Source organism: Zootoca vivipara, chromosome 16 (genome assembly GCF_963506605.1).
Source record: "Zootoca vivipara chromosome 16, rZooViv1.1, whole genome shotgun sequence".
In the NCBI taxonomy this organism is placed as follows: Eukaryota; Metazoa; Chordata; class Lepidosauria; order Squamata; family Lacertidae; genus Zootoca; species Zootoca vivipara.
Window position 1 is genome coordinate 34,770,847 of NC_083291.1, and position 15,412 is coordinate 34,786,258.

Below are 15,412 nucleotides of genomic sequence, written 5' to 3' on the forward strand. Positions count from 1 at the left end.
CAAAAGATTTGGGGCATAATATTGAATATGATGCGTGGTTGAAATTATGGAATCAAACTTTAAGATTTACAGCATGTACTGCCTTGAAAGAAAATGTATATAAGATGATGTACAGATGGTATTTAACTCCAGTTAAATTAGCTAAAATGTATAGAATGAGTGATAAAAGTTGCTGGAAATGTAAAGAGAAAGATGGTGAATTTTATCATATGTGGTGGACATGCGAAAAAGTTAAAAGATTTTGGGAAAGTTTATATAACGAATTGAAAAAGATGTTTAGATATACCTTCCCAAAAAAACCAGAAGCATTTTTGTTAGGAATAATAGGAGGAGAGATTAGAAAAGAAGATCAAACACTGTTTATGTATGCAACAACCGCGGCTAGGACTTTGTTAGCCCAAAAATGGAAATTACAGGAATTACCTACAATTGTGGAGTGGCAGATAAAAATGATGGACTATGCTGAACTTGCTAGATTGACATGCAAGATTCGTGACCAGGGGGAGACAAGGTTTCAAAAGGACTGGAGTAAATATGTGGACTATATGGAGAAAAACTGTAGATCATTAAAAACTCTCGCAGGATTAAAATAAACCTTACGAATTGACCAATATGTTAAAAAAGGAACTGCAAAAAAGGGAATTAACAAGAAACCCGCATGAAGGGAGGGGGGGAAGTCATAGCTCGGCGGAGCAAGGTAAAAGATGTGAATATAAGATTTTGTATAAAAGATTGGTTTTGTTAATTTGTTGAATTTGGAAAATTGGAATAAAATGTATTTTTTTTTTTTAAAAAAAAGGAAGACCTCCGTGTCGGCAACTCAGAGGGTCTTGGGCCCAGCCCCTTCCTCCCCGCAAAGCTGGGAATTGCCTCTTGGTCTCAGGTGTCACTCACTGGTCCTGTTTGCCTTGGCGTTCCGTAAAGTGGGATGTCCCAGGTAAAGCGTGTAGCGGGTGATGTGCCCATTGCGATCTCCCAGTGGAATTTCCTCCCAGGAGATGAGAGAGGCCGTAGGTGAAATGCTTCTTTCCTGCAGTGCCTGGGGAGCAGCTGTTGGTGCTAGAAAGGAGAAGGAAGGAGGACGGCCTGTCAGCTAAAGGGAACGGCAGGAGATCGTGGTGCAAGGGGTGGTTTCATTTTCAGGTGATGTAAGGAAGGCAAATGGAAGACAGTCCATTCTGCATCGATCTGCAGTGAAAGTGCCTTACAGTGGTACCTCGGGTTACAAACACTTCAGGTTAACTCCACTAACCCAGAAGTAGTACCTCGGATTAAGAACTGTGCCCCAGGATGAGAACAGAAATTGCACGGCAGCAGCGCAACGGCAGCGGGAGGCCCCATGAGCTAAAGTGGTACCTCAGGTTAAGAACAGTTTCAGGTTAAGAATGGACCTCCGGAACAAATTAAGTTCATAACCAGAGGTACCACTGTATTATGGGTGAACCTCTGCACAATGCACAGGAAATCTGGGGAACATCCACTTCCCAACAAATCTTAACAATGAATAATAAAATAAATCAGTATATAACAGGCTAAAACCAGCAAAGAGAAAAGGTTGATCTTATCTTTTGAAGACAGGCTTTCATTTTTTGACCTATGTTGCTTTAAAGGGGGGGATTAAAATCTCACACTATTATATTTTGAGTATACCTGAAGAAGCATTTCCACCCCCATGGTTCAGCCTGGACAATGAGGTCCAGCTTCAAGGGCCTTCTGGCAGTTCCCTCACTGCGAGAAGCAAGGTTACAGGGAACCAGGCAGAAGGCCTTCTCGGTAGTAGCGCCGTCCTGTGGAACGCCCTCCTATCAGATGTCAAGGAAATAAACAACTATCTGACTTTTAGAAGACATCTGAAGGCAGCCCTGTTTAGAGAAGTTTTTAATGTTTGATGTTTTATCGTGTTTTTAATATTCTGTTGGGAGCTGCCCAGATAGGCGGTGTATTTATTATTATTATTATTATTATTATTATTATTATTATTATTATTATTATTATAGTGGAACCTCGGTTTATGAACAGCTCGGTTTACGAATTTTCAGTTTACGAACGCCGCGGACCCATCTGGAATGGATTAATTCACTTTCCATTACTTTCAATGGGAAAGTTCGCTTCAGTTTATGAACGCTTCAGTTTATGAACAGACTTCCGGAACCAATTACACCCATGCTTTGGGTTAAGTACGCTTCAGGTTGAGTACTCCGCAGACCCGTCTGGAACGGATTAATCCACTTTCCATTACTTTCAATGGGAAAGTTCGCTTCAGTTTATGAACGCTTCAGTTTATGAACAGACTTCCGGAACCAATTGTGTTCATGAACCGAGGTACCACTGCATTACATTACTAAGCAGCTCCATACACTTTTGAAGGGAATCTTCTTACAAACAGCTGGGATCGTGGTTAAGGGAGACCCAAGTCAATAGCAAGCTCCCCTTTCTACAAGCTGGAACAACAGCAAGGTCCACATATGAAGAGTGAGCAGAAACACAATGGCTGTTTCAAGACTACAGGGAGAGGATCTCACACCAGAAAGCTAAAAGCCACTCCTCTTCCCTGCCAAAAGAAAGCCAATACACCAGGAGGGATAGTTCCTACCTTGTTCCACATCCCACTGCCAACCTCCACTTTCCCTCTGCCCATCGAGATTACCTCCTTCTTTGAAGTAGGCTCGCACAGGGACCGAAGCGCTGCTCCCGTGAGCATACACAGCATAGACGCAGACAAGGTATGGCACCTTTGCTCTGAAGTCACCTGAGGAATGGGGAACAAAAGCAACGTCAGGCCACCTGAGGAGGTACAAGCTGGGCAAGCCTCTTTCTCCAAGCGCAGAGACCATGTGGCGCCAGACATTATCTGGGGTTTGTTGCTGGTCTCTTTTCACTCCATGCATCCCACTTGATTACAGTGGTACCTCTGGTTGCGAACGGGATCCGTTCCGGAGGCCCGTTCGCAACCTGAAAAGGCCGCGCCCTGAAGCACCGCACCTGCGCAGGCGCGTGATGTAATTCAGCGCTTCTGCGCATGCACAAAGCGTGATTTAGCGCTTCTGCGCATGCACGCGCACCGAGCCCGGAAGTAACCCATTCCGGGACTTCCGGGTTCAGCCCGTTCGCAACATGAAAGGACGTATCCTGCAGCGAACATAACATGAGGTATGACTGTATCCAGAGGAGGGCAGTTGTGTCCGCATCCAAAGAGGACTTGTGTATTTTTGGTCAGGTGAACAGCAAATTTGGAAAAACCTGAGATACCTTGTGGGGCCGGGTGGGAGTACATGGAAGAGTAACTATCTCCCAGCCATGGTTGTGACCCCCCCCCAAAAAAAATTTTACCTCCAAAAGATGCTATTTGCAATTTAAGGGAAGGCTCTGCCTGGGTCCATGAGTGAAGAGCAAAGAGCATCCTCTGAGGAGAGTATTTCTGTTGGGACTATGGCAGGGGGGAGAGAGGACCAATCTGCCTCCCCCCCCCCTACAGTGCCAAAACTGATGGGTTTTCCCCAACACTGCTAACTACCGGTATATCCTTGTTTTTCCTTTGCCAACAATCTCTTGCTGTCATGGGAGCTGCCTCCATTAAGGCAGACCGGAACCGGAAGCCTGCTTCCCTCAACACTGCTATCTATATCACAAAAAGTCTGCTAACGGCATTTCACACCACTAACAACACATTTACTTTGGCTTGGGAGTTTCTCAGTTTCTCTCCCCCACCCCCTTAGAGCTCTCCCACACTCCTCACCTCTCAACAGGGCACTGCTGTTGCCCCTGGGGCTCCGTGTCCAGTTCAGCAACTGTCCGGCGGGGTTGCTGGAGATCTCTTCTCTCCATTCCACCACATACTCCTCAGGCTGGAGCCACCGAGAGCTTGCGCTGGGCTTCCACATCACCCTGGGACCCAGGCCTGGTAAAGCCATCACCTCGACTTCCTCAGGGCCAGGAAGATCTGGAGAAAGGCCAAGTCATTTGTCATTAAGAGCATCCCTGGCTACTTTCCCCAGCACAATGCCATTGGTTCTTGGGGATGCCTTTCCCATAGGCACAGAAAGTGGAAACACATTCTTTCCCAGTGCTGCCATCACTGGTTTGGCACATCTGTAACCCAGCTTTGGATTTTTGGGGGGGGGGTTAAAAAAAAGCTCCTGATACAGAGAAACCCAAGATCAAATCAGGAAAAAGAACCCTCGAGGCTCAGTCCAAGAAGACTCCTGTGACAACATCACTGCTTGTGACATTCGCCAGGCAAGAGACCTACTAGGTGGGGACCAAGTGTCCCCACAACAAGGAGCTTCCCCCCACTCCATTGCTGGGTGCATATACAAAGTGCATTCATATAATATTAACCTTGCAGCTCTTCCAACATTTAAGATGCACCTCTTGAGCCAACAAAAGATACAGTGGTACCTTGACATCCGAATGACTCGACTTCCGAAGGTTTCAACTTAGAAAGCCGGCAAACCCGGAAGTCTTGTTGCCATGCATGCGTTCCGCGGCTGCGCAGAAGCGGCATGCGCTGGCCACGCATGCGCAGAAGCGCAAAATCGCGCTTCACGCATGTGCAGACCGGGTGCTTCGACATCCGAAGACCTCGACTTACGAAGAGCACCGTGGAACGGATCGTCTTCGTAAGTCAAGGTACCACTGTACATGCATTGCAGCTACTGACATGCTCCTCAACATGCCAACAGACAATTGGCAATCCAGTGAAGGGAAGTGGGAGGCATCTAGTGCGCAGAAGAGAGCAGCCAGTTTCCATCCTGGTCCCCACATCCAGGATCAGCATGGAAGTGGAGCTTCTTAGGCTTATGCTTCTTGTGCTGATTGGAGTCAAACAGAGTGAAAAGAGGAGAATCAGCTACTGAGAATTGGCTCCTAGGGTCAATCTGCAGAGAAGGCACTCAGACACAGAGGAGAAATGTGGAGGATTTAGAGAGATGGGGGAGAACAAACAAGCCTGTAGGGAAAGGGGAAGCCTGGGCTGAAGGTTGCTGCTGTCTCTCCATTCCGGCACAGAAGGACCATGCTGAAAAGATCTGTGCTATTTTTGCACTTTTATTGGTCTGGATCTGGAGGGGTAGGGGGGTGGGCAGCATGTTAGCTAAACTCTGTAAGCTTGCACATCCTCCAGTTTGTTTTGTTGTCTAACAATGATCTCATTCTCAACCCAACAGCAACCCAAAAGGGCCGGGGAGATCATAGAATCATAGAGTTGGAAGACACCACAAGGGCCATCCAGTCCAACCCCCTGCCAAGCAGGAAAGACCATCAAAGCATTCTTGACATATGCCTGTCAAGCCTCTGCTTAAAGACCTCCAAAGAAGGAGACTCCACCACACTCCTTGGTAGCAAATTCCACTGCCGAACAGCTCTTACTGTCAGGAAGTTCTTCCTAATGTTTAGGTGGAATCTTCTTTCTTGAAGTTTGAATCCATTGCTCCGTGTCCGCTTCTCTGGAGCAGCAGAAAACAATCTTTCTCCCTCCTCCATATGACATCCCTTCATATATTTGAACATGGCTATCATATCAACCCTTAACCTTCTCTTCTCCAGGCTAAACATACCCAGATGTGGGGCTTTGTTCAAGTCCAAAGCCATGTTTAGGAGAGGGAGGGAAAGAGAGAGGAGTAAAAAAAAGATCAGGAATTCCCAGGTTTCCTTGTAAAATGCATAATAATAAGCTCTGCCGAAATGCAGTTACTCTGAGTCTTAGAATGGCAGCCAGACGGGAAAGTTAGCAAAGGAATTCCTTATCTGACAGCATCTTAGTCTTGTGGGCACTGCTGGTACTGATACTAATAATAATGACAGTGAGGCATGATGATATGAAAAACTGCCTGAATGGGCTCTAAAACCTATCTTTTCTAACATCCTGTCTTTTCTAACATTCCAGTCACAGAGGTATGTATAGGGAAACAGGAGAAGGGCGTGGGAAGGTGGCAAAGTTCAAAAGGTTACAAATTCCTGTGCGAAATGAGTGCCTGGCCTGCTTGCAGTCCCATAAACATGGGCGTACCCAGGATCAAAACTAGGGGGGGGCAAGGGGAGGGGCCAAGGCACGGAAGGGGAGGGGCCACAAAGTGGGCGGGAACAGCGAACTCGCGCTCCGCCGGGCTGTGCCCCTCCCTAGAAGCAGGGCTGGTGGGCGGAGGCGGAGCCCAGCCCAGCGGAGCGCGAGTTCAGCGTTCCCGCCCGCCGCGCTCTCTGGATCCCCGCCGCGCTTGGCCTTGCCAGAGGGCGCGACGGGGAGCTGGAGGGAGGGCGCAGCGCGGCGGGCGGGAACGGCGAACTCGCGCTCCGCCGGGCTGTGCCCCTCCCTAGCAGCAGGGCTGGTGGGCGGAGGCGGAGCCCAGCCCAGCGGAGCGCGAGTTCAGCGTTCCTGCCCGCCGCGCCGCGCTCTCTGGTTCCCCGCCGCTCTTGGCCTTGCCAGAGGGCGCGACGGGGAGCTGGAGGGAGGGCGCAGCGCGGCGGGCGGGAACGGCGAACTCGCGCTCCGCCGGGCTGTGCCCCTCCCTAGCAGCAGGGCTGGTGGGCGGAGGCGGAGCCCAGCCCAGCGGAGCGCGAGTTCGGCGTTCCCGCCCACCGCGCCGCGCTCCCTGGTTCCCCGCCGCGCTTGGCCTTGCCTGAGGGCGCGCCGGGGAGCTGGAGGGAGGGTGCGGCGCGGTGCGGCGGGAATGGCGAACTCGCGCTCCGCCGGGCTGTGCTCCGCCTCTGCCCACCAGCCCTGCTTCTAGAGTAGGGCAGCTGCCCTAACTTGCCGCATGGTGGGTACGCCCTTGCCCATAAACCTCTGTTTATCAGGAACATGGAGATAAATTCCTGAAAGTCACCGAGGAAATTCCAGAGTATTCTGGTATTGCACCTGTGTGTCTGGAGGAGAAAACCCATCCTGAGGAGAACAGGTAACTATTGATTTCAAAGTTATTCCTTAGAATCATTGAACTTAATTCGTTCTGGAGGCCTGTTCCTAACCCGAAACCGTTCTTCACCTGAGGCGCGCTTTCGCTAATGGGGCCTCCCGCTGCCACCGCCGCGCAATTTCCATTCTCATCCTGGGGCAAAGTTTGTAACCCGAGGTACTACTTCCGGGTTAGCGGAGTTTGTAACCTGAAGTGTTTGTTTGTAACCTGAGGTGTTTGTAACCCGAGGTACCACTGTATAGAGCTGGAACAGACCAAGTGGTGCATCAACAGCTAACTATTTTTATAGATAAAGGTAAAGGGACCCCTGACCATTAGGTCCAGTCGTGACCAACTCTGGGGTTGCGCGCTCATCTCGCATTATTGGCCGAGGGAGCCGGCGTATAGCTTCCAGGTCATGTGGCCAGCATGACAAAGCTGCTTCTGGTGAACCAGAGCAGCCAGGAAACGCCGTTTACCTTCCCGCTGTAGCGGTTCCTATTTATCTACTTGCATTTTGACGTGCTTTCGAACTGCTAGGTTGGCAGGAGCTGGGACCAAGCAACGGGAGCTCACCCCGTCACAGGGATTCGAACCGCCGACCTTCTGATCAGCAAGCCCTAGGCTCAGTGGTTTAACCACAGTGCCACCTGGGTCCCTAACTATTTTTATAGGTATGTTTAAAAAATAAAATAGAAAACATATGTTTACGTCTATCCCCCAATCTTCCCCTAACCCATTTGCATTGAAGACATATTCTGACCAAACATGCCATGCTCTTTCTGGAAAACAAAAGCAGATGCAACATTGCCTTTCTTCAGTTTTTATCAAAAGCAGCTTAGATAAGTGCAGCCCCTCCCCAAGCATCTCCTGCCCCTTCCCTCCCTGTCCCACAAAGGGGCGACCGCAAGTCATGGGGGAGAAGAGCTGATCACAAGTGAATGAGGCAGTTTGGTGGGTCTTTTTTTCTGTTTCTCTGGGTCTGTGGTTCCCTCTCTGTGTGAATGTCAGACACAAGAATTACATTACATCTCCCAGCCATATACATTCTGTAGTACTTCCCCATTGGGTTCAATTGTTTTCTTTAATAGTTGCCCGAGTGGCATTTCCCTTGTCTTATGTACCAGCATTTGAAGGAAGAGTTTGTATTTTGCCTCTTTTCTCGCACAGTGGAACCTTGGTTCCCGAACTTAATCTGTTCCTGGAGTCTGTTCGACTCCTGAAACAGTTTGGGAACCAAGGCACGGCTTCTGATTGGCTGCAGGAACTTCCTGCAGCCAATTGGAAGCCCTGCCGGACGTTCAGCTTCCAAAGAACTTTCAAAAACCGGAACAATCACTTCCAGTTTTCAATTGTTCGGGAGCCGGAACATTTGGCTCCCAAGGTGTTCGGGAGCCGAGGTTCCACTGTATCCTAACTCCACCTTCAAGGTAAAAAGGTAAAGGCACCCCTGACCATTAGGTCCAGTCGTGACCGACTCTGGGGTTGCGCGCTCATCTCGCATTATTGGCCGAGGGAGCCGGCGTATAGCTTCCAGGTCGTGTGGCCAGCATGACAAAGCCGCTTCTGGCAAACCAGAGCAGCACATGGAAACGCCGTTTATCTTCCTGCTGTAGCGGTTCCTATTTATCTACTTGCATTTTGACGTGCTTTCGAACTCCTAGGTTGGCAGGAGCAGGGACCAAGCAACTGGAGCTCACCCCGTCACAGGGATTCGAACCGCCGACCTTCTGATCAGCAAGCCCTAGGCTCAGTGGTTTAACCCACAGCGCCACCTGGGTCCCCTTCAAGGTACTTTGAACTATTAAGGCAAGGGTGGGCAACTTGGACACCCAGATATGTTGATGCACTACAACAGGTGTGGGGAACCTTTGGCCCTCCATATGGTGCTGAACTACAACCCCCATCATTCCTAGACATTGGCCATGCTGCCTGTTCTGATGGGAGTTGTAGCTCAGTAACCTATGGATAAATAGGTACTGCTACAGTGGGAAGGTAAACAGTGTTTCCGTGCGCTGCTCTGGTTTGCCAGAAGCGGCTTTGTCATGCTGGCCACATGACCTGGAAGCTGTACGCCGGCTCCCTCAGCCAATAATGCGAGATGAGCGCGCAACCCCAGAGTCGGTCACGACTGGACCTAATGGTCAGGGGTCCCTTTACCTTTACCTTTAACCTATGGAGAACCAAAGGTTTCCCTGTACAGTGGTGCCTCGCTTAACGAATGCCCTGCTTAACGAAATTTCTGCTTAACGAAAGGATTTTTCGAGCGGAGCTTGCCTTGCTAGACGAATGCGTTTTATGAAAATTTTGTCTAGCGAATCGCGGTTTCCCATAGGAATGCATTGAAATTCAATTAATGCGTTCCTATCGGCAAAAAAAAATTCCAAAAAATTTCAATGCATTCCTATGGGATTCGCTAGACGAATTTTTCGCTATAAGAAAAGACCCGTGGAACGAATTAATTTCGTCTAGCGAGGCACCACTGTGCTACAGTTTCCGCAATCCCCAATTATTCACCATGCTTGCTGGGGCTAATGGGAGTTGTAGCACAACGAAGGGCACGACACAATTTTGGCCCAATTTCACTTCCAAACCAAGCGAACTCGAGTAGCTGAATTGCTATGCTAGGATTAGCATACAGGATGGCATTTTCTGATTAGGTTTGGGCAAGGGTTTGGGCGACAGGCAATGTGCTCTCTTGCGAACAGGATGTTAGGGGAGGTGCACAGAAGGCAGCAACAACACCTTCCCCCATCAGGGGTGAGGATGACTCAGCTCCAGTCTCGGCAGAAAAGGCAGGAAACAGGGCGTGAGAGGAAAGCCCCCTTACAAGCAGCCCTTTGATAAGGCTTTATCAACAACTCTTGCCTGCTTGTTCCAAGCTGAGGTTGGCAGGCAGCGAGCTCTTAACAGAATTTCGGGCCGATACCCAGGCGTAGTTGGCGGAAAGAGGGAGGGCAGCATGGCAGCAAAGGCACACCGTCGTAGTGATGTTTTTGTCGCGGTCCTGGAAAACAACTTTGTAGTCGAGGATGATTCCCCGAGCTGCTTCTGGGTCTGGCACCTGCAAAAGGGAGGTGAGCAGAGGTTCCTCCCGTCAAAAAAGTGGTTATAAAATAAAACAAAGGAAAAGAAAACCCTGAAGAAGCCCACCCAATCAAACAGATCCTGCTCACTAAGGACACAGCTGCACGGCAGTCCCTGCTCACACTCACAGCAGCCAGAGAGTCATAGATGGTGTAACTACTTTTACATGGGCGTACCCAGCATGGGGCAGGGGGGCAGCTGCCCCCCTAGAAGCAGGGCAGCTGGAGAGGACAGGCAGGGACGACTTTTATTTAAGTAGATGGAAAGCCCTGTGCCTTTAACACACTGCAAAGACAGGGCAAAAGGTCCACAGGGTGCATCTCCTCTCAGCAAGGGAATGGGGTGATGAGAAAAGCAGTAGCCCTTATAGGGAAAGGAAGCTCTGGAAGAAATTCATAAACCTTAGCAAACTCGCCCAAGTAGGTCCAGAGACAGTGGCTCCATTATGGCTGGACTCTGGGTGGCTAAGCCTGAAGGTCACCAGGGTGTGGGCATGGCAGAATGACCACTACAGGCAGCAGCGGGCAATGAGAGCACCCCAGACAGATCCCACTTGTAGTATTGATTGCTGAACTGCTTTCCTAAAAACTAACACTGTGTAATCTGATGCATTCTTTTTTGGGGATTAAAACCCACTGAACTCAGCATCACATTGAACATTTTTGGAGACTGCACATCAGGATGTGATTCTTAGTTTCACTACTGCATCATTATTTTGTATGTTTTATCAGACAGGATCCTACGCAGCATTTTTCCTGTTGTTTTGTTTGATAGGCCATGAGCGCACCACAGACATTTATGGCACATATCAATTTACAGGTGGCAATTGGCATACGTGGCAAAAGTATGCCTTCTTCGTATAGAATCATAGAACTGTAGAGTTGGAAGGGACCCCCAAGGGACATCTAGTCCAGCCCCCTGCAATGCAGGAATCTAAACACAGAATCATAGAATTGTAGAGTTTAGCCTGAGGCAGTGAGGCAGGCCAAATGCATGCATGGTTATGGCGAGGTCAGATCTAAAGCAAACCTGATTAGAATTTGCTTTCTGGGCCTGCAAACACAAAGCTCCCTTTTTTAAAAAATGGAAACCAATATTTAGAATGCCACATTCTGGCCCCATAAAGGTAAAGGGACCCCTGACCATTAGGTCCAGTCGTGACCGACTCTGGGGTTGTGCGCTCATCTCGCATTATTGGCCGAGGGAGCCGGCGTATAGCTTCCAGGTCATGTGGCCAGCATGACAAAGCCGCTTCTGGCAAAGCAGAGCAGCACATGGAAACGCAGTTTACCTTCCCGCTGTAGCGGTTCCTATTTATCTACTTGCATTTTGACGTGCTTTCGAACTGCTAGGTTGGCAGGAGCTGGGACCAAGCAACGGGAGCTCACCCCGTCACAGAGATTCGAACCGCCGACGTTCTGATCAGCAAGCCCTAGGCTCAGTGGTTTAACCCACAGCGCCACCTGGGTCCATACCGAACCCCTAAAGCAGCTTACAGCTGTAATTAAAAAACAGTGCACCAGTCCTAAGAGGAAGTGACCGCGATTTGCTAATGTCCCTGTGGTCTGACAGCAAAGTAACTTCGTTTTGCTGCAAAGCTCAGCATATTTGCTAGCAGTCCATGGTCTGTGTAGCACCATCAGTTCCCAGAAGCTATTATGACCAAAAGCTGAGCACAGAGAGCCATTGCAGCTCAGGGGAGATGTTAATTCAGCTAAACTAAATAAACTTCAGGCTCCCACCCCCACCCCCACCCCCGCAGCCAAGAGCAAGGAGCGTATGTCTGCTCGTTTGCCAAAAGGCTCTGTGTATTGTACACTCCAAGGCTCCTAAAATCCGGGGGGAAATCTTTAAAATTCAATTTTCATTCATCCTTTGTGTATGTAAAAGGGAGACCGGCAAGGTTCACTTTACCTTCCACAGCAGGAAGCGACTCGGAACACCTTTCTCAGAAACACCAACTTTTTGCCACACGTCTACCTGACCCAGTGGAGCTAAAGGCAACAGAGATGCAACAGGTGGTTTGTGAGAGCTAACAGAGCAGCTGGACAATCGCAGGTGCTTTCCTCGAAGAAGCAGAAGTCCAAGAAACAAATGAATAAGGCACCATGCACAATTGACCTTTTTCATGCAGATAGAAACAAAATGCACAATGGTAATTTAGTAATGATCAGGTCTATACTCCAATTTTGCTGCTTAGAACCCATTCCACCAAAAGATGAGCAGAATATTGAATCCCCAAAATACCTGCCTAAGGAGTTGGTGGGCTCTGGATATATTTAAGCAAATGCCGGGGAGCCACCTTGTCACAAGTTCTGCAGCTGCATCCTGCGCTGTGAAACTTGCATTAAAATGGGGTTATCAGGGAGGGTGGACCGGAAGACCTCAAAGATGCCTTCCAACTTTGGAATTCTACGATTCAGTCCCCCAACCCCAACCACTCTGCATAAGGTCTGAGAGTACAAGGTTAATTCCTTATACAATGGCCTCTCCACACATTTACATACAGTGTATATTTTTCCAGTTCTACACCTACATTTTCAAGTGTACATCTCAAAAATGTGAGACGTGCGTGTGACTGACACGTGAAATTCTGGTACTGAACTGTTACTGAACTGAAGGTAAAAGGTAATGGTAAAGGACCCCTGGATGGTTGAGTCCAGTCAAAGGCAACTATAGGGTTGCGCAGTGGCGGAGCTTCACGGGTGGGCACGCCTCCCGGAGGGGTAGGGGGCGCGTTCCAGGGCCGTGATGCGCCTCCCAGAGGGGCGGGCCGCACATTCCGGGGGTGGGGCGCACTTCCCGGAGGGCCGTGGTGCATGTTCTGGGGACGGGGCGCACTTTTTGAGGGCGGGGTGGGCACCTGTGATGGCGCCCCTTGGAGCCCGCCGCTCGGGGCAGCCTGCCCCTACCGCCCCTATCTTCCTACGCCCCTGGGGTTGCGGCACGCATCTCGCTATCAAGCGAGCCGGCGTTTGTCTATAGACAGCTTTCTGGGCCATGTGGCCAGCATGACTAAACCGCTTCTGGCGCAACGGGACACCATGACGGAAACCAGAGTGCACGGAAACGGCGTTTACCTTCCCGCCGGAGCGGTCCCTATTTATCTACTTGCACTGGGATGCTTTCGAACTGCTAGGTTGGCAGGAACTGGGACAGAGTAATGGGAGCTCAGCCCGTTGCAGGGATTCGAACTGCAAGTCCAAGAGGCTCAGTGGTTTAGACCACAGCGCCACCTGCGTCCCTTCCAGGGCTGTACTTACCTGCCTCTGGGGTTACGAAGGTCTGGGAAGAACTCCATTCACTCCAGAAACCTTTTCTCGTATCTGGAATGCATTGTACCTGCACCTCGTAGGAAGTGAACGGTTTCAGGTCCTCCAGGTCATGGCCTGCCTGCTCCACATGCTCCTCACTCAGCTGGGAAAGAACATTATCATCATCATTATTACTCTTATTATTCATTGTAGTAATAGAAGTAGCAGTTATATTCCTCTTCTAAAGTAAGAATCTATAGAAAACATCTCACAAAACAGGTAAAACAACAACAACAATCCCACCCCCCTTTTCTCCTGCTATTGTTGCTATGCTGATACACTTACCTTCAAATAAAAAAATAAAAGCAAAACAAAACAAAAATCATCAACATAAAAATTCATCAGAATAGCAGCAAGTTTAGCGTGGAGCAGATGCAGGGGAGCACAAGGAGTGAGGTGTTAGGAGTGTGGGATGGAATACTGGGAGCAGACAAGTCACAACAGTTCCTAGAGTGTCCACTTGGAGGAACACCTGACCAGGTCAGTTTCCTGTTCCTCCACAAGGAGAGCCAGTGGAAGGTCTGAAAGAGACCATATTCCCTCCTACAAACCTGTCCTGGTTCTGAGATCCTTGTCTCTGTTCCACCACCATCTCAGATACACTTGGTGGGGACACAGGACAGGGCCTTCTTGGCGCTGGCTGCTCCAGACAATTGTGGAACTCCCTCCCTAGAGAAGCCAGGCTGCCTTCTTCCTTTCTGTCTTTCTGCCACCTAGTGAAGACTTTACTGTTCCAACGGGCTTTTGAAAACTGACTGCTTTTAATGAAAGGGCTGGTGGCATGCTATTTCTACAGCAATCAGTTTTATGGTTTCGATAAATTTAATTCTATCAATGTTTAATTGGTTTTTAATGTGTTTTTTCCGTTCCTATCTGTTCTTATTTTTATTTGTAAGCCATCTTGAGCCCCTCTTAGGGAAAAAGGTGGGGAAGAAGAAGAAGAAGAAGAAGAAGAAGAAGAAGAAGAAGAAGAAGAAGAAGAAGAAGAAGAAGAAGAAGAAGAAGAAGAAGAAGAAGAAGAAGAAGTTATTTTTTTATCACTGAGAGTGAAAGTAACGCCAAACAATTGGAGCTGAGACTCCTGGGTTCTGTTCCAGTTTTGGGAAGCTGTTTAACTTCCACTGAGGTCTCTGTTTGTGCTTTCTTCTCAAATCATTTCAAGGTGCACCCACGGAGACTATGCTTGGTCTGCCAGTGATTGTTGCTGTGATGTGCCGAACAGCCATAATTGTCTCAGACTCCTCAGGTTGCCGTTCTCCCAGAATACAAGCTGGATAACAGCCGATGGGATAGGGAAACAGACACATCCAGACAAAACAGGACTCACATAGGTCCAGCTATGGTCCTTGGACATCTTGTATCGAAGGGCACAGGTGAGCGCCTGGTGATGAAGGGATTCAGACCACTGAGGGTTCGTCCATCTCACTGTAGCGACAGAAGACTCAAACTCCACAGGCTCCAGGTCAGGAGGAGGAGGCTTCACTGAAAGAAGCAACACAGAGAAAGGCATCAGGCACAAGAACCCTTGTTGCTTGCCCTTCACTCCCACTTCCCACTCTCTAAGCATCAGGAATGGAGCCATAACTATGCTGTAACAACAAACTCTAAACAAAACCCAGGAAACAAATGCTGAGGAGTAAGATCAAGGTTCGGCATGTCCACAGAGCAGGTGGCCCTGCAATTCCACATCACAACTTCCACTGTTTTTTATTCCTGAAGTTACTGGTTTCTTATGAATCGGAGGAAGCAGTCTAGTGTTTTTTCTCAGAAGTCAGGGTGAGATTCGGTGGACTTCTGCAGTCAGCGCGGTGACTTTTCAAGGTGTTCTAAATTCCTTCAGAATCCAAATATTGGGAGGCCAAAACCAAACAAACAAAAATGCAACAATGAGATACCGCATTTGATTCACTTTCACAATTTAGTCTACATACAGGATTTTGGCACACCTTTTTGAGAAAGCACACACAGGGCTGAATGCAGCGAAGAGGTGAGTGTTGCAGGACTAGAGATAACTTGGATGGGCTGGAAGCTGGCTGCTTTGAGTAAATTTAACAGGACCCACTGAAAGCCCCAGCCACATCATTTCGAGTGTCAAAGTCTTTAGGGATACAAGTTGCCATT

General features: G+C 49.0%; 1 protein-coding gene across 1 annotated transcript in view; it reads right to left on the reverse strand.

Annotated features, from left to right (window-relative positions):
- IL27RA (interleukin 27 receptor subunit alpha) overlaps positions 1–15,412 on the reverse strand; it is a 34,127-nt gene that overhangs the window by 7,109 nt on the left and 11,606 nt on the right. The window contains exons 5-11 of the mRNA XM_035097250.2: positions 14,619–14,773; positions 13,241–13,394; positions 11,892–11,971; positions 9,759–9,954; positions 3,737–3,940; positions 2,648–2,749; positions 895–1,059 (exon numbers count right to left, since the gene is read on the reverse strand). Coding sequence (XP_034953141.2) covers positions 895–1,059; positions 2,648–2,749; positions 3,737–3,940; positions 9,759–9,954; positions 11,892–11,971; positions 13,241–13,394; positions 14,619–14,773 — 1,056 coding nt within the window. The remainder of the gene's footprint in view (positions 1–894; positions 1,060–2,647; positions 2,750–3,736; positions 3,941–9,758; positions 9,955–11,891; positions 11,972–13,240; positions 13,395–14,618; positions 14,774–15,412) is intronic.